General features: G+C 37.8%; 6 protein-coding genes and 1 long non-coding RNA gene across 7 annotated transcripts; all 7 read right to left on the bottom strand.

Annotated features, from left to right (window-relative positions):
- Positions 1 to 2,108: 2,108 nt before the first annotated feature.
- Positions 2,109 to 3,263, bottom strand: LOC117490579 (olfactory receptor 1-like). The gene has a single exon (XM_034140341.1). The coding sequence runs from the start codon at positions 3,090 to 3,092 to the stop codon at positions 2,109 to 2,111; it is 984 nt and encodes a 327-aa protein (XP_033996232.1). The 5' UTR covers positions 3,093 to 3,263.
- A 1,236-nt stretch (positions 3,264 to 4,499) lies between these two features.
- LOC117490811 (olfactory receptor 1-like) lies at positions 4,500 to 5,483 on the bottom strand. The gene has a single exon (XM_034140643.1). It carries the CDS (start codon positions 5,481 to 5,483, stop codon positions 4,500 to 4,502), a length of 984 nt encoding a protein of 327 aa, XP_033996534.1.
- Positions 5,484 to 6,886: 1,403 nt separating this feature from the next.
- LOC117490810 (olfactory receptor 1-like) lies at positions 6,887 to 7,870 on the bottom strand. The gene has a single exon (XM_034140642.1). It carries the CDS (start codon positions 7,868 to 7,870, stop codon positions 6,887 to 6,889), a length of 984 nt encoding a protein of 327 aa, XP_033996533.1.
- A 2,520-nt stretch (positions 7,871 to 10,390) lies between these two features.
- LOC117490821 (olfactory receptor 1E5-like) lies at positions 10,391 to 11,236 on the bottom strand. The gene has a single exon (XM_034140652.1). It carries the CDS (start codon positions 11,234 to 11,236, stop codon positions 10,391 to 10,393), a length of 846 nt encoding a protein of 281 aa, XP_033996543.1.
- A 1,574-nt stretch (positions 11,237 to 12,810) lies between these two features.
- LOC117490577 (olfactory receptor 51M1-like) lies at positions 12,811 to 14,807 on the bottom strand. The gene is made up of 2 exons (XM_034140340.1): positions 14,798 to 14,807; positions 12,811 to 13,352 (listed from the first exon to the last, which is right to left on the bottom strand). The coding sequence occupies exons 1-2, from the start codon at positions 14,805 to 14,807 to the stop codon at positions 12,811 to 12,813; spliced, it is 552 nt and encodes a 183-aa protein (XP_033996231.1).
- A 603-nt stretch (positions 14,808 to 15,410) lies between these two features.
- LOC117490809 (olfactory receptor 1-like) lies at positions 15,411 to 16,394 on the bottom strand. The gene has a single exon (XM_034140640.1). The coding sequence runs from the start codon at positions 16,392 to 16,394 to the stop codon at positions 15,411 to 15,413; it is 984 nt and encodes a 327-aa protein (XP_033996531.1).
- Positions 16,395 to 23,365: 6,971 nt separating this feature from the next.
- On the bottom strand, positions 23,366 to 24,700 carry LOC117490822. The gene is made up of 3 exons (XR_004556696.1): positions 24,624 to 24,700; positions 23,716 to 23,797; positions 23,366 to 23,511 (listed from the first exon to the last, which is right to left on the bottom strand). It is a non-coding gene; the product is annotated as an uncharacterized LOC117490822 (long non-coding RNA).
- Positions 24,701 to 25,962: the final 1,262 nt, after the last annotated feature.

The raw sequence follows: 25,962 nt of genomic DNA, 5'->3' as shown, positions 1-25,962 counted from the left end.
TATAATGTAATTTCTATGAAATAACTTGTGATTAATTAAATGTTAAAATATGTATGGGATGTTAAAGAAATTAATAAAATTAACCTAACGTCATTAAAACAAGGTCCAAATTAAATACACAAATAATCATTTCATGATTTCTCTCTTCACTGTAATTTGGGATTTCTTTCTAAATTTCAATATTTTTTTCATTGAGTGTTAAACTCAATTTGCTAAGGGACACACTGAGAAAATAAAATCACATCAAGAGCCAGACATAAACAGTTCATTTACAAGCCGTTTTTTATTTTAGTTTTTTATTATAAAATGTCAACATATTTGATAAGATTGTGAATGTCACATCAGCCTTTGACATTCACTTTGGTCCAAATAAAGCACAAAAAAAGTCAATTCAAAAGTTGTGCATAGCCATCATAGCATTTCCTGAAGCTTAATAATTAGTTCTGACAACATGATAAGCAGGCTAACAAGCAGCAAACAAGGCCATGGTCCTTCTCTCTTTACTTTCCCATTTACCTACTTTGACTTTAGCATTTAACCAAAGTCCATTTATTCCGACCAAGGGCATTAATTGACACACCACATTCCCGACTGAAATTTAAAGCATGTAGATTTGTTGCAGCCGCTTCACAATAAAGTTATTCAGTTAAAGTCAGTATGTACCTGAAAAACCTGAAGGGTTTAATGTCATTAGTGTAGAGTTGAGGTACTCCACAAGTGACTGTTTTCATTTTTGAGAGACTTCCATTAAAAAAAACAGTTTGACTTCGATTTGTCAGGTAACTTTCTAACCACATCAGCGTTTCAAAATTAAAACCATATTGTTCCAGCTTGTGTAACAACAAAGAATGGTCAATGACATCAAAAGCAGAACTAAAATCAAGTAGTACTGCACCCACTAACTTCCTATTATCCAGTTCACCCTTCCAGTCATCTGTCATTTGTGTTAAAGCGGTGCATGTCGAATGGTCAGGCCTGTAAGCATGTTGATACACAGTATTAAGTGTGTTACCTTCAAAGTATTTTTGTATTTGATTGAAAATTATTCTTGACTTTCCCTTTTACCTACTTTGACTACTGTATGGCATTTAACCAAAGCCCATTCATTCCTACCAGGTTAAAAAAACTTAACATGGATAAGTAATACGTGAATTTTTGGGGAGTTATTCTCTGCCACGTATTCATTTGGTCCCCAATCCAGAACTCATTCTACGGACACGGCACATTCCCAACTGAAATTGAAAGCATTATAGTTTCTTTATATATTCATAAGTTTCCTTCTTCTTTTTTTTATCCACACAAACCACTCGTCATATCGGTCTAAACTACATCCATCCTTGATAATAACTTTACTCAGGATAAACATTTGGGCACATTTGGGTTGTCCATCTTACAACATGTTTAAATTCAAGAAATCCCGTTCCAGATTCTACAAGTTTTGCAGCTGCTTAACAATAAAGTTATTCAGTTAAAGTCAGTACAGTATGTACCTGAAAAACCTGAAGGGTTTCATGTCATTAGTGTTGAGTTAGAAAACATAGATTGATTCAGAAAAGAGACGCGGACCAAGAGACAAAATATGTCTTGTTACTTTTTAAATATGAGGTATCCATCGACAAACATGAAGAAGCAGAACAAGGATACATCATTTGATTGCAAAAAAAAACTTTTATAGTCACTGATTTTTATGAATACTAAATTGGTTTATTTGTATGCTTTTGATTATGCTGTAAAAGACTACATTGAAGACACAATTTGTTTTCTAATATACAGTAGAGTCCTTCAAGACAACATGCACAGAGACACACACTTTGATCACAATAATGTGTTCCCAGAATATCCTCCTAATACACAAACACAGATAAAACAAATAGCAGAATACTCATTGTACAGTAGGTGTGTTATACCTGACACACTGTATTTCTAATGTTTACTGTTTTGTGCTGTCTATTAGTTAGTTTATTAATTTAAAGCTCAATTATTATAATGTAATTTCTATGAAATAACTTGTGATTAATTAAATGTTAAAATATGTATGGGATGTTAAAGAAATTAATAAAATTAACCTAACGTCATTAAAACAAGGTCCAAATTAAATACACAAATAATCATTTCATGATTTCTCTCTTCACTGTAATTTGGGATTTCTTTCTAAATTTCAATATTTTTTTCATAGATTCTTTGATTTCTTGCGTCTGCAAAACATAAATGATTGGGTTCAGCATTGGAGGAAAGACAGAGGTCAGAGACAGGTTTAGGATCCTGGCATTTGGAGGTATTTTTGAAGCCAAAGTAAATGTGACTAACATTGGGACGAAATAGATTGCCACCAACGAAAGATGAGCTGTGCAGGTTTTAAAGGCCTTCACTCTTTCATGAACTGTGGCAACTTTAGACAATGCATAGCCGATACATGAATAAGTAAACAGAATAAATGTGAATGGAAGCCAAAAAATTAGAACTACTAAAAACCAACTAAAGTAATCAGTAGGTTTATAGTCATTGCAGGCCATCCGAAATATCTGGCCGTGGTCACAGAAATAGCTGTTAATAACCACAGACTTACAGAAGGAAAGTCTTGTTAGAAGGCCGACGACAATAAGATTAACAGTAATAGCAAAAACCCAGAAACAGGCAATCAAAGACAGCATGAACCTGTGGGTCACCTTCACTTGGTAGTGCAGTGGGTAGATGATAGCTATCAGTCTGTCATACGAGAGTGCAACTAGATTAAGAACCTGCATTGAAAGGGACGTGTAGCAGAAAAAAAGAAATGCCAAGCAGTCAGCGTAGGGGATGTACTGATGGTTAAACAGAAAGATATCAAGAACCTTTGGCACCAAAGCAGAGCTACCACACAGGTCCACAAATGCTAAATTAAAAACTACAATATATTTTGGAGTTCTCAGCCTATGGTCCAAGTATATTATGGCCATCACAACGGTGTTTCCCAACACTGAAACAATGTAAACAAAAAAGAGGAATACATAGTAATAATTGATATTAGGAATTCCAATAAAGCCACTTATTATGAAATATTCAGGACGCACAAAAGTGATGTTTTTTCCAAGAGCTGAGTTGAAGAAGTCCATTATGAAAAACCTCTCAAACCTACGCTGTCCGAAGCACAGTCTTTAATGCAGAGAACAGAACTGTGCGTCAGCACTGTGTTCTGTTGGACAGAGGTGAGCTCTTCTCTCAGCTCTCTTTCAGACGATGAAGCTCTGATGAGCGTTAGCTATTTTGCAATCCCTAACATTGTTTGTGTCAAATGGAAGGTCTGTTCCCTTGAGTCTCTTGTACGCAAGCACCAGAAAAAAATACATCTTTAGTCCAATGAACTTCCTGCACTTAGGAAGTCTACTGACAGAAATATCCAATGCAGCTATCTAGTCGAAGCCTGCGGAGCAGGAGTGTTAAACTCAATTTGCTAAGGGACACACTGAGAAAATAAAATCACATCAAGAGCCAGACACAAACAGTTCATTTACAAGCCGTTTTTTATTTTAGTTTTTTATTATAAAATGTCAACATATTTGATAAGATTGTGAATGTCACATCAGCCTTTGACATTCACTTTGGTCCAAATAAAGCACAAAAAAAGTCAATTCAAAAGTTGTGCATAGCCATCATAGCATTTCCTGAAGCTTAATAATTAGTTCTGACAACATGATAAGCAGGCTAACAAGCAGCAAACAAGGCCGTGGTCCTTCTCTCTTTACTTTCCCATTTACCTACTTTGACTTTAGCATTTAACCAAAGTCCATTTATTCCGACCAAGGGCATTAATTGACACACCACATTCCCCACTGAAATTTAAAGCATGTAGATTTGTTGCAGCCGCTTCACAATAAAGTTATTCAGTTAAAGTCAGTATGTACCTGAAAAACCTGAAGGGTTTAATGTCATTAGTGTAGAGTTAGAAAACACAGATTGATTCAGAAAAGAGAAGCGGACCAAGAGACAAAATATGTCTTGTTACTTTTTAAATATGAGGTATCCATCGACAAACATGAAGAAGCAGAACAAGGATACATCATTTGATTGCAAAAGAAACCTTTTATAGTCACTGATTTTTATGAATACTAAATTGGTTTATTTGTATGCTTTTGATTATGCTGTAAAAGACTACATTGAAGACACAATTTGTTTTCTAATATACAGTAGAGTCCTTCAAGACAACATGCACAGAGACACACACTTTGATCACAATAATGTGTTCCCAGAATATCCTCCTAATACACAAACACAGATAAAACAAATAGCAGAATACTCATTGTACAGTAGGTGTGTTATACCTGACACACTGTATTTCTAATGTTTACTGTTTTGTGCTGTCTATTAGTTAGTTAATTAATTTAAAGCTCAATTATTATAATGTAATTTCTATGAAATAACTTGTGATTAATTAAATGTTAAAATATGTATGGGATGTTAAAGAAATTAATTAAATTAACCTAACGTCATTAAAACAAGGTCCAAATTAAATACACAAATAATCATTTCATGATTTCTCTCTTCACTGTAATTTGGGATTTCTTTCTAAATTTCAATATTTTTTTCATAGATTCTTTGATTTCTTGCGTCTGCAAAACATAAATGATTGGGTTCAGCATTGGAGGAAAGACAGAGGTCAGAGACAGGTTTAGGATCCTGGCATTTGGAGGTATTTGTGAACCCAAAGTAAATGTGACTAACATTGGGACGAAATAGATTACCACCAACGAAAGATGAGCTGTGCAGGTTTTAAAGGCCTTCACTCTTTCATGAACTGTGGCAACTTTAGACAATGCATAGCCGATACATGAATAAGTAAACAGAATAAATGTGAATGGAAGCCAAAAAATTAGAACTACTAAAAACCAACTGAAGTAATAAGTAGGTTTATAGTCATTGCAGGCCATCCGATATATCTGGCCGTGGTCACAGAAATAGCTGTTAATAACCACAGACTTACAGAAGGAAAGTCTTGTTAGAAGGCCGACGACAATAAGATTAACAGTAATAACAAAGACCCAGAAACAGGCAATCAAAGACAGCATGAACCTGTGGGTCACCTTCACTTGGTAGTGCAGTGGGTAGATGATAGCTATCAGTCTGTCATACGAGAGTGCAACTAGATTAAGAACCTGCATTGAAAGGGACGTGTAGCAGAAAAAAATAAATGCCAAGCAGTCAGCGTAGGGGATGTACTGATGGTTAAACAGAAAGATATCAAGAACCTTTGGCACCAAAGCAGAGCTACCACACAGGTCCACAAATGCTAAATTAAAAACTACAATATATTTTGGAGTTCTCAGATTATGGTCCAAGTATATTATGGCCATCACAGCGGTGTTTCCCAACACTGAAACAACGTAAACAAAAAAGAGGAATACATAGTAATAATTCATATTAGGAATTCCAATAAAGCCACTTAATATGAAATATTCAGGACGCACAAAAGTGATGTTTTTTCCAAGAGCTGAGTTGAAGAAGTCCATTATGAAAAACCTCTCAAACCTACGCTGTTCGAAGCACAGTCTTTAATGCAGAGAACAGAACTGTGCGTCAGCACTGTGTTCTGTTGGACAGAGGTGAGCTCTTCTCTCAGCTCTCTTTCAGACGATGAAGCTCTGATGAGCGTTAGCTATTTTGCAATCCCTAACATTGTTTGTGTCAAATGGAAGGTCTGTTCCCTTGAGTCTCTTGTACGCAAGCACCAGAAAAAAATACATCTTTAGTCCAATGAACTTCTTGCACTTAGGAAGTCTACTGACAGAAATATCCAATGCAGCTATCTAGTCGAAGCCTGCGGAGCAGGAGTGTTAAACTCAATTTGCTAAGGGACACACTGAGAAAATAAAATCACATCAAGAGCCAGACATAAACAGTTCATTTACAAGCCGTTTTTTATTTTAGTTTTTTATTATAAAATGTCAACATATTTGATAAGATTGTGAATGTCACATCAGCCTTTGACATTCACTTTGGTCCAAATAAAGCACAAAAAAGTCAATTCAAAAGTTGTGCATAGCCATCATAGCATTTCCTGAAGCTTAATAATTAGTTCTGACAACATGATAAGCAGGCTAACAAGCAGCAAACAAGGCCATGGTCCTTCTCTCTTTACTTTCCCATTTACCTACTTTGACTTTAGCATTTAACCAAAGTCCATTTATTCCGACCAAGGGCATTAATTGACACACCACATTCCCGACTGAAATTTAAAGCATGTAGATTTGTTGCAGCCGCTTCACAATAAAGTTATTCAGTTAAAGTCAGTATGTACCTGAAAAACCTGAAGGGTTTAATGTCATTAGTGTAGAGTTAGAAAACACAGATTGATTCAGAAAAGAGAAGCGGACCAAGAGACAAAATATGTCTTGTTACTTTTTAAATATGAGGTATCCATCGACAAACATGAAGAAGCAGAACAAGGATACATCATTTGATTGCAAAAGAAACCTTTTATAGTCACTGATTTTTATGAATACTAAATTGGTTTATTTGTATGCTTTTGATTATGCTGTAAAAGACTACATTGAAGACACAATTTGTGTTCTAATATACAGTAGACTCCTTCAAGACAACATGCACAGAGACACACACTTTGATCACAATAATGTGTTTCAAGAATATCTTCCTACTACACAAACACAGATAAAACAAATAGCAGAGAACTCTCATTGTAGGTGTGTTATACCTGACACACTGTATTTCTAATGTTTACTGTTTTGTGCTGTCTATTAGTTAGTTTATGTATTTAAAGCTCAATGATTATAATGTAATTTCTATGAAATAACTTGTGATTAATTAAATGTTAAAATATGTACGGGATGTTAAAAAAAATTATAAAATTAACCTAACCGCATTAAAACAAGGTCCAAAATAAGTACACAAATAATCATTTCATGATTTCTCTCTTCACTGTAATTTGGGATTTCTTTCTAAATTTCAATATTTTTTTCATAGATTCTTTGATTTCTTGCGTCTGCAAAACATAAATGATTGGATTCAGCATTGGAGGAAAGACAGAGGTCAGAGACAGGTTTAGAATCCTGGCATTTGGAGGTATTTGTGAACCCAAAGTAAATGTGACTAATATTGGGACGAAATAGATTACCACCAACGAAAGATGAGCTGTGCAGGTTTTAAAGGCCTTCACTCTTTCATGAACTGTGGCAACTTTAGACAATGCATAGCCGATACATGAATAAGTAAACAGAATAAATGTGAGTGGAAGCCAAAGAATTAAAACTATTAAAAACAGAGTAATGACATCGTTAGGTTTATTGTCATTGCAGGCCATCCGATATATCTGGCCGTGGTCACAGAAATAGCTGTTAATAACCACAGACTTACAGAAGGAAAGTCTTGTTAGAAGGCCCACTGCAATAAGTACAACAGTAATAACAAAGACCCAGAAACAGGCAATCAAAGACAGCATGAACCTGTGGGTCACCTTCACTTGGTAGTGCAGTGGGTAGATGATAGCTATCAGTCTGTCATACGAGAGTGCAACTAGATTAAGAACCTGCATTGAAAGGCACGTGTAGCAGAAAAAAAGAAATGCCAAGCAGTCAGCGTAGGGGATGTACTGATGGTTAAACAGAAAGATATCAAGAACCTTTGGCACCAAAGCAGAGCTACCACACAGGTCCACAAATGCTAAATTAAAAACTACAATATATTTTGGAGTTCTCAGCCTATGGTCCAAGTATATTATGGCCATCACAGCTGTGTTTCCCAACACTGAAACAATGTAAACAAAAAAGAGGAATACATAGTAATAATTGATATTAGGAATGCCAATAAATCCACTTATTATGAAATATTCAGGACGCACAAAAGTGATGTTTTTTCCAAGAGCTGAGTTGAAGAAGTCCATTATGAAAAACCTCTCAAACCTACGCTGTCTGAAGCACAGTCTTTAATGCAGAGAACAGAACTGTGCGTCAGCACTGTGTTCTGTTGGACAGAGGTGAGCTCTTCTCTCTCGCTCTCTCTTCGACGATGAAGCTTTAATGAGCGTTAGCTATTTTGCAATCCCTAACATTGTTTGTGTCAAATGGAAGGTCTGTTCCCTTGAGTCTCTTGTACACAAGCACCAGAAAAAAATACATCTTTAGTCCAATGAACTTCCTGCACTTAGGAAGTCTACTGACAGGAATATCCAATGCAGCTATCTAGTCAAAGCCTGCGGAGCAGGAGTGTTAAACTCAATTTGCTAAGGGACACACTGAGAAAATAAAATCACATCAAGAGCCAGAAATAAACAGTTGATTTAAAAGCCGTTTTATTTTTGTATTTAAAAATGTCAACATATTTGATAATATTGTAAATGTCACATCAGCCTTTGACATTCACTTTGGTCCAAATAAAGCACAAAAAAAGTCAATTCAAAAGTTGTGCATAGCCATCATAGCATTTCCTGAAGCTTAAAGGGCCCATGTCATGCTTTTCCGGTTATTACCCGTCCCCTTGTGTGTTATGAAGGTTTGTATGCATGTAAACGGTGTGCAGAGTCACAAACCCTCAAAGTACACCCTGTAGCGAGTAAACCTCTAACACAAAAAATACCTCCCCAAAACGCCTCGTTGGAGATACGTCATTGTCCATTTGATTCTTCCATTTCGTTCCGGGTACGGCATGATGTCAAGCCGTACCCGGAACGAAATGGACCAATCCGTGGAGCCGTTACGTTACGTCCGCGGAGCCGTTACGTTAAGCCCCCGCTGATTGGTCCAAATTGACCAATCCACGGACTTCCTCACACACACATCTGTGTGCAGGGAGCAGGGAGCTCTGCTGATTTCTCCTCCCTGGCTGCAGGCTGATAACAGACAGTTGGGATCGTGGCGAAATTCTCTCTGCAGACCCATTCTCACAGCGTTTATCAACCTTTTTCTTACTCAATATCAAGCCACACTTATTGTTTTTACTTCGGCTGTGACTTTGTGTGTGCTCAGGATGAGTTTGGCTGTGTTTGGCTGTGTATCGCTAACAAGGAAACAACACCTCCACGGAGCTCAGCGCGATTCACAACGTCCCGACCAATCAGAGCACACTGTGCTCACAGGGAGGGTGGGGGCTGGAGCTATTGGAGCTACAACGAGCCGTTAAAGGCAGAGAGTGAAATTCAGTGAATACACGTAGTTTACAGAGATGCTGTATGAGAAACCAATGTGAGTTTGGAAAATTGCACAATATAAATCTATTCTAGTAGACCTCAACAATGGAATTATGATCAGTGGAAATGGCCATGACATGTGCCCTTTAATAATTAGTTCTGACAACATGATACAAGCAGGCTAACAAGCAGCAGACAAGGCCATGGTCTTTCTCTCTTTACTTTCCTATTTAGCTACTCTGACTTTTGAATTTAACCAAAGTCCATTTATTCCTACCAAGGACATTCATTAAAAAACAAAATTAACATGGATAAGTAATACGTGAATTTCTGGGGAATTATTTACTGCCACGTATTCATTTGGTCCCCAATCTAGAACACCTTCTACGGACACGTCACATTCCCGACTGAAATTGAAAGCATTATAGTTTCTTTATATATTCATACGTTTTTTTATTTTTTTAAATCCACACAAACCACTCGTCATATCGGTCTAAACTACATCCATCCTTGATGATAACTTTACTCAGGATAAACATTTGGGCACATTTGGGTTGTTCATCTTACAAAATGTTTAAATTCAAGAAATCCCGTTCTAGATTCTACATTTTTTGCAGCTGCTTAACAATAAAGTTATTCAGTTAAAGTCAGTATGTACCTGAAAAACCTGAAGGGTTTCATGTCATTAGTGTTGAGTTAGAAAACATAGATTGATTCAGAAAAGAGAAGCGGACCAAGAGACAAAATATGTCTTGTTACTTTTTAAATATGAGGTATCCATCGACAAACATGAAGAAGCAGAACAAGGATACATCATTTGATTGCAAAAAAAAGCTTTTATAGTCACCGATTTTTATGAATACTAAATTGGTTTATTTGTATGCTTTTGATTATGCTGTAAAAGACTACATTGAAGACACAATTTGTTTTATAATATACAGTAGAATCCTTCAAGACAACATGCACAGAGACACACACTTTGATCACAATAATGTGTTCCCAGAATATCCTCCTAATACACAAACACAGATAAAACAAATAGCAGAGAACTCTCATTGTACAGTAGGTGTGTTATACCTGACACACTGTATTTCTAATGTTTACTGTTTTGTGCTGTCTATTAGTTAGTTAATTAATTTAAAGCTCAATGATTATAATGTAATTTCTATGAAATAACTTGTGATTAATTAAATTTTAAAATATGTATGGGATGTTAAAGAAATTAATCAAATTAACCTAACGGCATTAAAACAAGGTCCAAATTAAATACACAAATAATCATTTCATGATTTCTCTCTTCACTGTAATTTGGGATTTCTTTCTAAATTTCAATATTTTTTTCATAGATTCTTTGATTTCTTGCGTCTGCAAAACATAAATGATTGGGTTCAGCATTGGAGGAAAGACAGAGGTCAGAGACAGGTTTAGGATCCTGGCATTTGGAGGTATTTGTGAACCCAAAGTAAATGTGAATGGAAGCCAAAAAATTAGAACTACTAAAAACCAACTAAAGTAATCAGTAGGTTTATAGTCATTGCAGGCCATCCGATATATCTGGCCGTGGTCACAGAAATAGCTGTTAATAACCACAGACTTACAGAAGGAAAGTCTTGTTAGAAGGCCCACTGCAATAAGTAAAACAGTAATAACAAAGACCCAGAAACAGGCAATCAAAGACAGCATGAACCTGTGGGTCACCTTCACTTGGTAGTGCAGTGGGTAGATGATAGCTATCAGTCTGTCATACGAGAGTGCAACTAGATTAAGAACCTGCATTGAAAGGCACGTGTAGCAGAAAAAAAGAAATGCCAAGCAGTCAGCGTAGGGGATGTACTGATGGTTAAACAGAAAGATATCAAGAACCTTTGGCACCAAAGCAGAGCTACCACACAGGTCCACAAATGCTAAATTAAAAACTACAATATATTTTGGAGTTCTCAGCCTATGGTCCAAGTATATTATGGCCATCACAGCTGTGTTTCCCAACACTGAAACAATGTAAACAAAAAAGAGGAATACATAGTAATAATTGATATTAGGAATTCCAATAAATCCACTTATTATGAAATATTCAGGACGCACAAAAGTGATGTTTTTTCCAAGAGCTGAGTTGAAGAAGTCCATTATGAAAAACCTCTCAAACCTACGCTGTCCGAAGCACAGTCTTTAATGCAGAGAACAGAACTGTGCGTCAGCACTGTGTTCTGTTGGACAGAGGTGAGCTCTTCTCTCTGCTCTCTTTCCGACGATGAAGCTCTGATGAGCGTTAGGTATTTTGCAATCCCTAACATTGTTTGTGTCAAATGGAAGGTCTGTTCAATTGAGTCTCTTGTACGCAAGCACCAGAAACAAATACATCTTTAGTCCAATGAACTTCTTGCACTTAGGAAGTCTACTGACAGGAATATCCAATGCAGCTATCCAGTCAAGCATGAGTGTCAAATTCTATTTTACTAAGGGGCATACTGGTAAAGAAAATCACATCAAGAGCCAGACATTAACAGTTAATTTACAAGCAATTTGTTTTTATAAACTAAAAAAGTCAAACATTTTAAACATATTTTATTATATTGTTTATTTACAATTAGCCTTTGACATTCGTCCAAATAAAGCACAAAAAAAGTAAATTAAAAAGTTCAGCTATCATAGCATTTCCTGAAGCTTAATAATTGGTTCTGACAACATGATACAAGCAGGCTAACAAGCAGCAAACAAGGCCATGGTCCTTCTCTCTTGACTTTCCCATTTACTTACTTTAACTATGGCATTTAGCCGAAGCCCATTCATTCCTACCAAGGGCATTACTTTTTTTTAAAACTTAACATGGATAAGTAATACGTGAATTTTGGGGGAGTTAGTCTCTGCCATGTATTCATTTGGTCCCCAATCCAGAACTCATTCTACCGACACTCCACATTCCCGACTATAATTGAAAGCATTATAGTTTCTTTATATATGAATACGTTTATTTTTTTAATCCACACAAACCACTTTTCATATTACCATGAATCTATTTCATACAATGAATATTATCTAAAAAGGTTTGGGAGCTACCAGGAGACTCGTCTAATTGAGTGAGTGAGTGAGTATGCACATGTATAGCAATCTATGTGCAGTTAAATGTTGGGTTGATGGTGTGTGTGGTTGAAATTGTGTTACATGTATGTTTTAGTTCAGCTCTCAATTTGAAAGGAAGTGAAAATGAGATAACATTTAATTTGCCATCTTAATGTCAAATAAGTTACCAAGTAAACTGTAGTCTAAGAAATAAAGTGTCTGAGATAGAGGAAATATTATCATGTGGTATTCAGTTGTTAGCAATATCTGAAACTCACTTACTGTAGATGACACCTTTAATGACGCTGCAGTGGACATTCATGGATATAGTATATTTAGAAAGGACAGGAATGCATATGGAGGTGGGGTGGCAGTATACGTTCAAAAGCAAATACCAGCTAAAGTGAGATATGATTTGATGTCTGCTGATATTGAAGTACTTTGGTTGCAAATTAATTTACCACACTTGAAACCTTTGTTGGTAAGATGTTGTTACAGACCTCCAAATGCAAACCTAATTTATTGAGACAACGTATTTGACATTTTAGATAAAGTTTGTGATCTTGATAGAGAGATTTATTTAAATTAATAAAATTAACCTAACGGCATTAAAACAATGTCCAAATTAAATACACAAATAATCATTTCATGATTTCTCTCTTCACTGTAATTTGGGATTTCTTTCTAAATTTCAATCTTTTTTTCATAGATTCTTTGATTTCTTGCGTCTGCAAAACATAAATGATTGGATTCAGCATTGGAGGAAAGACAGAGGTCAGAGACAGGTTTAGAATCCTGGCATTTGGAGGTATTTGTGAACCCAAAGTAAATGTGACTAATATTGGGACGAAATAGATTACCACCAACGAAAGATGAGCTGTGCAGGTTTTAAAGGCCTTCACTCTTTCATGAACTGTGGCAACTTTAGACAATGCATAGCCGATACATGAATAAGTAAACAAAATAAATGTGAATGGAAGCCAAAGAATTAGAACTACTAAAAACCAACTAAAGTAATAAGTAGGTTTATAGTCATTGCAGGCCATCCGATATATCTGGCCGTGGTCACAGAAATAGCTGTTAATAACCACAGACTTACAGAAGGAAAGTCTTGTTAGAAGGCCGACGACAATAAGTACAACAGTAATAACAAAGACCCAGAAACAGGCAATCAAAGACAGCACTGACAGGAATATCCAATGCAGCTATCTAGTCGAAGCCTGCGGAGCAGGAGTGTTAAACTCAATTTGCTAAGGGACACACTGAGAAAATAAAATCACATCAAGAGCCAGAAATAAACAGTTGATTTAAAAGCCGTTTTATTTTTGTATTTAAAAATGTCAACATATTTGATAATATTGTAAATGTCACATCAGCCTTTGACATTCACTTTGGTCCAAATAAAGCACAAAAAAAGTCAATTCAAAAGTTGTGCATAGCCATCATAGCATTTCCTGAAGCTTAAAGGGCCCATGTCATGCTTTTCCGGTTATTACCCGTCCCCTTGTGTGTTATGAAGGTTTGTATGCATGTAAACGGTGTGCAGAGTCACAAACCCTCAAAGTACACCCTGTAGCGAGTAAAACTCTAACACAAAAAATACCTCCCCAAAACGCCTCGTTGGAGATACGTCATTGTCCATTTGAGTCTTCCATTTCGTTCCGGGTACGGCATGATGTCAAGCCGTACCCGTAACGAAATGGACCAATCCGTGGAGCCGTTACGTTACGTCCGCGGAGCCGTTACGTTAAGCCCCCGCTGATTGGTCCAAATTGACCAATCCACGGACTTCCTCACACACACATCTGTGTGCAGGGAGCAGGGAGCTCTGCTGATTTCTCCTCCCTGGCTGCAGGCTGATAACAGACAGTTGGGATCGTGGCGAAATTCTCTCTGCAGACCCATTCTCACAGCGTTTATCAACCTTTTTCTTACTCAATATCAAGCCACACTTATTGTTTTTACTTCGGCTGTGACTTTGTGTGTGCTCAGGATGAGTTTGGCTGTGTTTGGCTGTGTATCGCTAACAAGGAAACAACACCTCCACGGAGCTCAGCGCGATTCACAACGTCCCGACCAATCAGAGCACACTGTGCTCACAGGGAGGGTGGGGGCTGGAGCTATTGGAGCTACAACGAGCTGTTAAAGGCAGAGAGTGAAATTCAGTGAATACACGTAGTTTACAGAGATGCTGTATGAGAAACCAATGTGAGTTTGGAAAATTGCACAATATAAATCTATTCTAGTAGACCTCAACAATAGAATTATGATCAGTGGAAATGGCCATGACATGTGCCCTTTAATAATTAGTTCTGACAACATGATACAAGCAGGCTAACAAGCAGCAGACAAGGCCATGGTCTTTCTCTCTTTACTTTCCTATTTAGCTACTCTGACTTTTGAATTTAACCAAAGTCCATTTATTCCTACCAAGGACATTCATTAAAAAACAAAATTAACATGGATAAGTAATACGTGAATTTCTGGGGAATTATTTACTGCCACGTATTCATTTGGTCCCCAATCTAGAACTCCTTCTACGGACACGTCTCATTCCCGACTGAAATTGAGCATTATAGTTTCTTTATATATTCATACGTTTTTTTATTTTTTTAAATCCACACAAACCACTCGTCATATCGGTCTAAACTACATCCATCCTTGATGATACCTGAAGGGTTTCATGTCATTAGTGTTGAGTTAGAAAACATAGATTGATTCAGAAAAGAGAAGCGGACCAAGAGACAAAATATGTCTTGTTACTTTTTAAATATGAGGTATCCATCGACAAACATGAAGAAGCAGAACAAGGATACATCATTTGATTGCAAAAAAAAACTTTTATAGTCACTGATTTTTATGAATACTAAATTGGTTTATTTGTATGCTTTTGATTATGCTGTAAAAGACTACATTGAAGACACAATTTGTTTTCTAATATACAGTAGACTCCTTCAAGACAACATGCACAGAGACACACACTTTGATCACAATAAAACAAATAGCAGAGAACTCTCATTGTACAGTAGGTGTGTTATACCTGACACACTGTATTTCTAATGTTTACTGTTTTGTGCTGTCTATTAGTTAGTTTATTAATTTAAAGCTCAATGATTATAATGTAATTTCTATGAAATAACTTGTGATTAATTAAATGTTAAAATATGTATGGGATGTTAAAGAAATTAATAAAATTAACCTAACGGCATTAAAACAATGTCCAAATTAAATACACAAATAATCATTTCATGATTTCTCTCTTCACTGTAATTTGGGATTTCTTTCTAAATTTCAATCTTTTTTTCATAGATTCTTTGATTTCTTGCGTCTGCAAAACATAAATGATTGGATTCAGCATTGGAGGAAAGACAGAGGTCAGAGACAGGTTTAGAATCCTGGCATTTGGAGGTATTTGTGAACCCAAAGTAAATGTGACTAATATTGGGACGAAATAGATTACCACCAACGAAAGATGAGCTGTGCAGGTTTTAAAGGCCTTCACTCTTTCATGAACTGTGGCAACTTTAGACAATGCATAGCCGATACATGAATAAGTAAACAAAATAAATGTGAGTGGAAGCCAAAGAATTAGAACTACTAAAAACCAACTAAAGTAATAAGTAGGTTTATAGTCATTGCAGGCCATCCGATATATCTGGCCGTGGTCACAGAAATAGCTGTTAATAACCACAGACTTACAGAAGGAAAGTCTTGTTAGAAGGCCCACTGCAATAAGTATAACAGTAATAACAAAGACCCAGAAACAGGCAATCAAAGACAGTATGAACCTGTGGGTCACCTTCACTTGGTAGTGCAGTGGGTAGATGATAGCTATCAGTCTGTCATACGAGAGTGCAACTAGATTAAGAACCTGCATTGAAAGGCACGTGTAGCAGAAAAAAAGAAATGCCAAGCAGTCAGCGTAGGGGATGTACTGATGGTTAAACAGAAAGATATCAAGAACCTTTGGCACCAAAGCAGAGCTACCACACAGGTCCACAAATGCTAAATTAAAAACTACAATATATTTTGGAGTTCTCAGCCTATGGTCCAAGTATATTATGGCCATCACAGCTGTGTTTCCCAACACTGAAACAATATAAACAAAAAAGAGGAATACATAGTAATAATTGATATTCGGTATGCCAATAAATCCACTTATTATGAAATATTCAGGACGCACAAAAGTGATGTTTTTTCCAAGAGCTGAGTTGAAGAAGTCCATAATGAAAAACCTCTCAAACCTACGCTGTGGGAAGCACAGTCTTTAATGCAGAGAACAGAACTGTGCGTCAGCACTGTGTTCTGTTGGACACAGGTGAGCTCTTCTCTCTGCTCTCTTTCCGACAATGAAGCCCTGATGAGCGTTAGCTATTTTGCAATCCCTAACATTGTTTGTGTCAAATGGAAGGTCTGTTCCCTTGAGTCTCTTGTACGCAAGCACCAGAAAAAAATACATCTTTAGTCCAATGAACGTCTTGCACTTAGGAAGTCTACTGACAGGAATATCCAATGCAGCTATCCAGTCGAAGCCTGCGGAGCAGGAGTGTTAAACTCAATTTGCTAAGGGACACACTGAGAAAATCAAATCACATATGGACATGGTAACGTTCCATATTTTTTCGACGTGATTCAAGATGGCGCCTGTGTCGGCACGCCACTCCCTCAGCTCTCTACCTTTAGCTATCCTGTTTTTGTTTTATGTTTGTCAGAATGTCTCTGCTCTGCTCGTTTACGATCGCCAAGCTCTCCTCCACCTCAGACCCTCACTGGAGTTGATATTGCTGCCCAAACCTACATCTGGCAACCATAAATCGTCCGTCCCGCCTCTACTGTCGAATATTCCCACCTACCTGCGCCGGTTGCCCTGCATCCTGCCTCGCCGAAAGCGCTTTATTGCAAGCCAGTCGATATATCTGGCCGTGGTCACAGAAATAGCTGTTAATAACCACAGACTTACAGAAGGAAAGTCTTGTTAGAAGGCCCACTGCAATGCCCCTGGGATGAGGGAGTGCAGTCAAGAGCCAGACAGCTCAACCTGACAAACCGGAAAGGGAGAAAGAAACATTTTGGACATGCCAATTGTCCCTGCTCCCCTTTTTCTGTACCGCTCTGGCCTCTAATGCAGAAGCAGCGTGCGGCTAGAAGGTGGCGTAGGCTATCCTGCTTTGCCTTCCCGGCAAAGTTCCAGTCGCCGCCTTCACCTACCCCCGAGAGAAATTCGCTCAGTGCCCTCCCAGTTCAAAATCCCTAGCAAAGTGGCCCTATTGCTCTACCCAAGCATGAAACAAGGACAAACTGGCCCAGAAAAATTATGATAGCCGCTTCAGCCGCACAGCTGGCACAGACTGCAAGTTATCAGGCTAGATTGGTTCACATCAGTCGACCTGAAAGACATATTTCTACATTAACGATGTTACATGTTAACGAATATGTTAACATGCTCTAATGTTCAAGAACCCCTTTATTCTTCTCATACTACATGCCTAAATATTGCTCTTTTCTGAACCAGCTGATCTCCTGAGTCTGCTCTGATTGGTCAACGTTTCTAGATATACTGTAGCTGTCAATCACTTCAGATGGACATCACGCTGGGGTGCACGAGGCTAATGGCAGGAGGAGGTGGCTGTTTACCATGATATTTACTGAAACGAAGTTTGATACTTTCAGCAGAGTACTGTATCTATAGGCCTGTGTACACAGATAACACTATGAGGGGGAATATTTCAGGTCATTATTTATGGTAGAAATTCGGCTGATTAACGTTGAAAAGTAATTCAAGTATATGAAAGTAGTTTAGTGATTGATGTAACTCTAGCAACATGCTGATACAGTCTTTATTCTGTACAACATCAACATAACAGATCGAGGAATACCTGAGGCCTGAGGCCTGTACTACGAAGCTGGATTTTCGCTTAGCCGGCTAAATTCAGGGAAATCTCGGGCTTTCCGGTCCTACGACGCTGGTTCTCTTTTTAGCAGGCTAGATTTCCATGGTAACTTATGCTGAGCAGCTAACCTGCTCCGGAGCAGGTTAGGTTCCAGGCTAAGAGATCAACTCAGTGAAAGCACCGCCTGCTGACCAATCAGAGCTCCGTGTGTGCGGAGTTTAAAGCGATCAAGTCATATTACAGGATAGAGGAAATACAGAAAAACTGCCGTTGCAGGAAAGACAGCCGGCAAAAATCAACTGACTGTGTGAACGTGAAAATTAATAGAATATCCCCTCCCATCTTCAGAGCAATCTGACTATTATAATATTAGCGTTAAGAAAGCTTACTTAAATATCTGCCACGACATAAGTAACCAGATCAGAGTAACATTAAGTACAGTCCGCGGCACTGTGAGTGCAGACGTCGATGTGTGCCATTATCATTCATATCATATCACATCATAATGTATCATATATTTCCTTATTTGAGTCAGCTTCTTGAGCCGTATCTGGCCGTGCAACACTCACAGTGTCACATACTGTATGCAGAAGTATTATTTTAAGCAACACATTAAGTTGACGAAACACTCGAGTCAAATTCTCCTAATTAAAGTCAGATCCACTCGTGTCTTGGACGGGGCAGTGATTTCATAAACCTGTTAATGTACTGTACGCATTCAAACACTTTTTCTTTTACCAGCTGTATTCACCTTGCAGGTGCAGCTATGTGGCTTTTATCCTGGATAAAGTGTTTAAGACATGGATGTTTAAAGTTTAACTTCTTCATATTTGACTAATATTAAAGTTCACTTTTCATTCAGGAAGTATGACGCTGCGCTGTCAGTACGCTTGTCCGTGTTTGAGATTGGTCGAATGCTCCAAATACCACCCCTTTCATGTGAACGCGCACCTAACTAGATAGGACACGGCTGGCTTGAGCGATCCACTTGATAACCGGCGTCGTAGTACAGCTTAGCGCCAGCGCGTATGTTTTGGCTTAGGCCAACCGGCTAACTCCAACATATCCAGGTTAAGTTGAACCAGCTTCGTAGTACAGGCCTCTGTACTACGAAGCTGGATTTTCGCTTAGCCGGCTAACTTCAGGGAAATCTCGGGCTTTCCGGTCCTACGACGCTGGTTCTCTTTTTAGCAGGCTAGATTTCCATGGTAACTTATGCTGAGCGGCAAACCTGCTCCGGAGCAGGTTAGGTGGCAGGCCAAGAGATCAACTCAGTGAAAGCACCGCCTGCTGACCAATCAGAGCTCCGTGTGCAGAGTTTAAAGCGATCAATTCATATTACAGGATAGAGGAAATACAGAAAAACTGCCGTTGCAGGAAAGACGCCCGGCCAAAATCAACTGACTGTGTGAACGTGAAAATTAATAGAATATCCCCTCCCATCTTCAGAGAAATCTGACTATTATAATATTAGCGTTAAGAAAGCTTACTTAAATATCTGCCACGACATAAGTAACCGGATCAGAGTAACATTAAGTACAGTCCGCGGCACTGTGAGTGCAGACGTCGATGTGTCCCATTATCATTCATATCATATCACATCATAATGTATCATATATTTCCTTATTTGAGTCAGCTTCTTGAGCCGTATCTGGCCGTGCAACACTCACAGTGTCACATACTGTATGCAGAAGTATTATTTTAAGCAACACATTAAGTTGACGAAACACTCGAGTCAAATGTAATTAAAGTCAGATCCACTCGTGTCTTGGACGGGGCAGTGATTTCATAAACCTGTTAATGTACGCATTCAAACACTTTTTCTTTTACCAGCTGTATTCACCTTGCAGGTGCAGCTATGTGGCTTTTATCCTGGATAAAGTGTTTAAGACATGGATGTTTAAAGTTTAACTTCTTCATATTTGACTAATATTAAAGTTCACTTTTCATTCAGGAAGTATGACGCTGCGCTGTCAGTACGCTTGTCCGTGTTTGAGATTGGTCGAATGCTCCAAATACCACCCCTTTCAGGTGAACGCGCACCTAACTAGATAGGACACGGCTGGCTTGAGCGATCCACTTGATAACCATCGTCGTAGTACAGTTTAGCCAGAGCGCGTATGTTTTGGATTGGGCCAACCGGCTAACTCAAACATATCCAGGTTAGGTTGAACCAGCTTCGTAGTACAAGCCTCTGATCTTATATAAAACTACATGGAGAAATCTTTTAAAGAATCTTTCATCTTTGAGTTTCAAAATGTATTGCCATATTTGAGCTGTGAAATGTTTTCAAAGCTAAGTTGAAGATGCTGTAGACAACATCATATCAATTCATCCTGCTGAAACATACTATTGATGTAAAAAAGTGTGTTTTATAGTACGCATCTGATCATGCTGTTTTTAACATAATAAATAATCTAAATACTACATGAAGTCAAAAAACATAATAAATACTGTAAATACTCCATGAAGTCAGAAAGAATAAAAGTTTGTGTTGCTGTTTTTCACTTGAACTGTGAATGTATCACTGTTGCAGTCGTCGTGAGTAAAAACTTGAAACCTTGACAGTTCTGCACTCCCTTGTTGAACGTGAAACAGCTCTGTCTAATGAGGCTGTTAATGAGATGTTTGTTGACACTGCTCCTGCAGGATGATGACACATCCAGAACAGTTAGGTAAACATCATTTGTGGCAATCAAGTGAGAGAGCGGGTCATGTTAGGTCAATTGAAATACAGCAAGATGAAAATTGCCTTATGAAGTAAGAAAGTTTTAACTTCCTGGATTACTTTAACTACAAAATAAAATACTGGCTTGTTAGGATTAAAGTGAAAAATATTGATTCACGAAAAAAATACAAATAAAATCCTCTCATCTTCAACTATTCACAAATACCAAAAATCGATGTTCTTGATGACATGCATTGCCACCTGACATAATTTATTTTGGGAAATACACGTATTGACTTACTGTGTCAGAAACTGTTCCAGTGATACTCAAGTAAAAACATTTCTAGATTAGGCTGCATGGATTAAACACCCCAGATATACCTTTTTTCTTTTAAGTTTATGTTAGTTGAGTTGTATTTAAACTTCACACTGCTGGGTTCTCTTACTTCCACTAATGACATGTCGTGCCCAGTCATGAGTCACAAGTGGTTTTGATCTTCAATAAAGCTATTTACAAAAATGTTCAACTAACCAATAATGTTTACTACACAGACTTTAAATCACATATGAGGGTAAAAAATGTAATCTTACCGTGTTGCCCTGCTTAGTTGACATTCACTTCACATAATGAAATTTCATTAAGTAAGTAAGTGTGAATAGAGACCTAAATAACTAGCGAAGCATTTCAAGATACAATGCCATGCACACAATAGAAGAATGCTCAGGATTCATTTTTTATATTCTATGACAACACATTTAAAGCAGCATATTTGTAATGATGCTTTAAAATCCTAGGCCAAACCTAAAGAGAAAATAAATAAAAGTATAACTCACCTGTTTATCCTGGAAATTAAGGCTTGGCGTTACAAATTCAATCATATATCACAATATTTCTGACCAAATCCTTGAATATCGTTGCAAATTGTTGCGCGTTGATGCTTTTGAAAGATATTTACACGGTGAGAATATCTATTATAATATCATTATTTATGTGAAATCTAACGATGTAGCGGGTAAAGGCAAATCATAGAACAACGAGAACAGTAAAGCAAGAGGGAGATTGAATAAACCCTGCCTCAGAGAAAGCCCATTTTAAATTCCTGGGGTATGTACATTCATTATACTTATTAGTTTCAATTGGCTCAGTGTGCGGTGTCTAAAACACAGAACCTACTCAAGAGACTATTAAAGCCCCAGAGCCTTTAGACATCTACAAACAAATTATTACATTGATTATTATCTGTAGGGATTTATTATTACGGTTTAGTCGCCAAATTAATTAAATTGGCTCCCTGGGTACTACAGGTGTTAATTGTGTCTTCTGCAAATAAATAGAAGGCAAAATGACGCATGTATCCACGGACTCAGGCCTGCAGGGACCATTACACTATTTTACATTCTGCAAAAAAAAACTCGGAGATTAGCCTCTTGAGAAAATCAACCTGACACAGGACTGTAGGGGCAGCGAAGTGGGGCTGCAACTAATACCTTTATTATTTATCAATTTATGCAGTTAATTTGTTAAGAAAATTAATTTACTTGGTTACTTCTTCAAGATTTCAGAATAAGATAAAGGAAAGCTGAAAATACACACCCTACAAGCTGTAAAAGTGCTGGTATTTTTTGTATTTAACATTAATTTAAACATTAATAATAATAATAACTTTCTGTCACTATATATTGATAACTAATAACGTATGCTGCACTTGTGTAAAATATACATAAGCTTGTCGTCTTAATCACAGTACTGGTAGAGTAGGATTACTATCTGAAGATGCAGTACACATATAGGGAATACCAATACTACTTTAGTAAGCTTTCGGTTATTTAGGTCAGCACACTCTCAGAGCGTACTTTGGGCGCTCTACTGAGGAGACAATGCCCAAAACGTGAATCGCAATGCATCTTTGAAAGTTCTTTTTTTGCCAAACTATTTAATTAACATTTTAGCTAACCAACTACAGCTTATTTTCCTGTTGGCTATAGCCTAAGATTTCTAAGGTATAATCCTCGAGATATTGTTACTGTAGAATTGAAATTATAGAAAAAAAGAGAGTTTTTATTCAATTAGAAATAGAACGCTGCTTTTTTCAAACAGTAATAGTAACAGTAGTAATAATTTTAGTCAGTCTTATTAGCAAAAGTATCAGAAATAGCAAGAGTAGTCGTAGTAGTGAACAAAAGTGACGGTGCTGTGAAGTATTTTTTTATCTCAAGTCTTCCTAAGTTGCCTGAATACTAACTTTAGTAAAGAGAACTTAAAGCAATCATCATGACAGCTTGACTTCCTTCTATTAGAAACAGGTCTGTCAACCCCGCAGCAGAGTGACCCGAGGGAATCGCACCTCAAAGCTACTCAACTGTAACTTCTCCTTTGCCCTCAGGAGAGACCTGAACAGTTTTTCTTCTGAAACCAGGCTTTTCCCCGGGGGAAACAGTCGTGCTTTAACATGTTATGATCAAACTGACTAATTGATCCTGTGAGGGTTCAGACCAAATTACAGACAGTAGCACAAATGTTTATCACAAAAATGCTGCAGCTTATTGTTGTTCAAGTACTTTTGAGTTTTCCTTAAACTACAGTAAGGAAACCTAAAAAGAAATAAAATAAAACTTAACTGTACATTGAAAGTTTGTGCTCATCTACTGTATACCAGCAACAGAAAAGTATCTTCCATCATAAAATCATCTGAAAACCAGATTGCTATTCCTTTAGGCAACTTAAAAAGCTCACCCCTGCTGGAACTGACAGCTCTCCAGCATTACAGAATGGCCCTCATGTACTGTTGAATATAAAGCAAATGCTTTGAATTAAAATCTGATGTTTACATTTTTTAAATAGAGGACCAAAACAGCAAACGTGGCATATAAGACTACAAACCTGACATTTAAAATGCATCACAATCTTCTTCAGGTTGTATCAAAGCTTAGAGGTTAAAGCTTACAGTAGGTTTGTGTACTTAAGTGTTTCTTGATTTTGTACTCACTCATATGTGCTTCGAGAGGGTCACAGGGTTAGATCCATTTCTCCATTCTGGTCCTAAAGACTCCCCAGCATGAGCGAGCCCACTGTAAGAAATGTACAATATGCATGCCTTTTAGGTCATCCAAAAGCAATGTGTTGTACAGTAAGTCAATATCCTATTGTTAAAAGTTGCCCTAAATAATAAAGGTGAATACATTTTGGGCCACCACGAGGCAGTAATATATCATGAAAAATAGACGGATACTCAGTCACTATATTTTAGCAACAGTTTATGGCTGATGTGTTCACATTACACAAAAAAAAACACACTGTCATTACTCAATTTCAAGTGAATGTACCGCAACGCGAATAGTACTTAAGTAAAAGTACTCAATATTTTTGTAAATGTCTTAAAGCAAAAGCAGCAACTCTTCACATTTAAAAAAGCTTGAACTGTGAAATATTTTTGAACAAAAAACTTCTAAGCTAACCCTAAGTAAATAGTCAATAAATATGTTAAATGAATGTAGGGGGGTAAAAAGTATAACATGTAGTAGAGTAGAAGTATAAAGTAGTAAGATTCTCGGGTAAAGTACAAGTACCTCAAATGTGTAATTAAGTACAGTACTTCAGGAAATGTACTTCGTTACTTTCCACCACTGGAGTTAACCATTAACCAACTCTACCTGGCTAACTAGTTCACTAGCAGGTTAGCTAGTTCAGTCGCCATATTTGAATCTCCGTGTTGGTTTACAAAGAGACTTACCTTGCTAACTAACGTTTATTTAGCTAGCTTAGCGTTGAGCGTTTTCTCTTGGGAAGTTAACTCTAGCCTAGCTACATTTGACCCCATTATTAGCCCCAATCATTGAAGCCTCTCGTTTGTCATAGTAAAAACATAACGCAAACAAATACTTCCTATAAACTCACCTCGGTCCCTCCCAGTATGTTCTCCGGTTGCCTGGTAACGTTAGCAGGCTATTACTCCTATTTTTAGCTACTTGTTTCCGACCATGTTTCCAACAGTTTACCTTAACCAACTGACATTTTGCAGCCATTTTTGTAGTTTTATAATTTCATCAGTGGTGGAAGAAGTAGTACTCAGACATCTTACTCATATAAAAGTCCTGCATTCACCTTCTACTTAAATAAAAGTTCAGTTACTTTTAATTACTTGATATACTACTGCTAGATATTTTACCTACAACTTCAAAGCATATTTTATTTCTTGGTTAATTTATATTAATATAATTGCTAATAATCTGGAAAGAAACTAGTAACTAATGTTGTCTAAATGATTGTCATAAATTGAGATTGGGTTCCAAATTGTATTGAAGTAGAAGTATAAAGTAGCATAACAAAGAAAAACATTAGTAAAGTACAAGAACCCCAAAATCGTAGGCTACTTAGGTACAATACATGAGTAGACCAGTAGACTGAATTTCATGGCACTTACTGTAAATATTCTTATATTTCAATACTGTCTGGCAGGGGCGGACTGGGACTAAAAATCAGCCCGGGAAACTCAACCGGCCGACCGGCCCAACTCGGTACCGCTAGTCAATTGTCAACAGGGGGGGGGGGGGTGGGGGGTGCTAGTGATTTGTCCGACCGGCCCACTTCGGTACCGGCCCACCGGTATTCCCAATGGCCAGTCCGCCCCTGCTGTCTGGGAAAACACAACCTAAACTAGCCTATTTACAATATAAAAGCTTGCTTTTTTGGAACAGTACTCTATGCTACACACATGTAGCCTTCCCATCTGGTGTGTATGCATACGGGGGGGGTTACGTATTGTAACCCTAGTTATATAAGCACAGACGGAGCCCTCTACTGGACTCTATGGGTACTACCTCTCAACCATACTATGCGAGCATTCACCTACTGAGATATCTATAAACGTAGCCGGCCCCTCGGGGCGGGCCTACCTGAATGCGTGCACAAGCCCACTGTATATAAGGCGGCCACGCCTCCTGACTGTCATCCTACACCCTCTTCAGCGAGCGGCATAGGACAGACAGGGCCCCAGGTAGAGGGCTCCGCCTCCATAAGTAGGACAGAATAGAGCCCAGCGTACAAGATAGGGGCTCTAGACTCCCCTCTTCACACCATCGCTGGAATCCCAACCACTTTGGCCTGTAACAGGCTGTGGTGGATCCTGCTCTTGCTGCCTGGATAGTCTGAATAATTTTGTCAGACAGTCCCCCCTGTCTCAGCCTGTCCCTCTGAGGAGGCAGGCCTGGAGAGGTTGGCCCAGAAAGGGTAACGC

Source organism: Trematomus bernacchii, unplaced genomic scaffold, assembly GCF_902827165.1.
Source record: "Trematomus bernacchii unplaced genomic scaffold, fTreBer1.1, whole genome shotgun sequence".
NCBI lineage: Eukaryota > Metazoa > Chordata > Actinopteri > Perciformes > Nototheniidae > Trematomus > Trematomus bernacchii.
Note: the sequence above shows the minus strand (reverse complement) of the source record. Positions and strands in the feature narration are given on the sequence as shown.

Coding starts and splice junctions, on each gene's coding strand:
- LOC117490579 (XM_034140341.1), bottom strand. CDS start 3,092: ATGGACTTCTTCAACTCAGCTCTTGGAAAAAACATCACTTTTGTGCGT.
- LOC117490811 (XM_034140643.1), bottom strand. CDS start 5,483: ATGGACTTCTTCAACTCAGCTCTTGGAAAAAACATCACTTTTGTGCGT.
- LOC117490810 (XM_034140642.1), bottom strand. CDS start 7,870: ATGGACTTCTTCAACTCAGCTCTTGGAAAAAACATCACTTTTGTGCGT.
- LOC117490821 (XM_034140652.1), bottom strand. CDS start 11,236: ATGGACTTCTTCAACTCAGCTCTTGGAAAAAACATCACTTTTGTGCGT.
- LOC117490809 (XM_034140640.1), bottom strand. CDS start 16,394: ATGGACTTCTTCAACTCAGCTCTTGGAAAAAACATCACTTTTGTGCGT.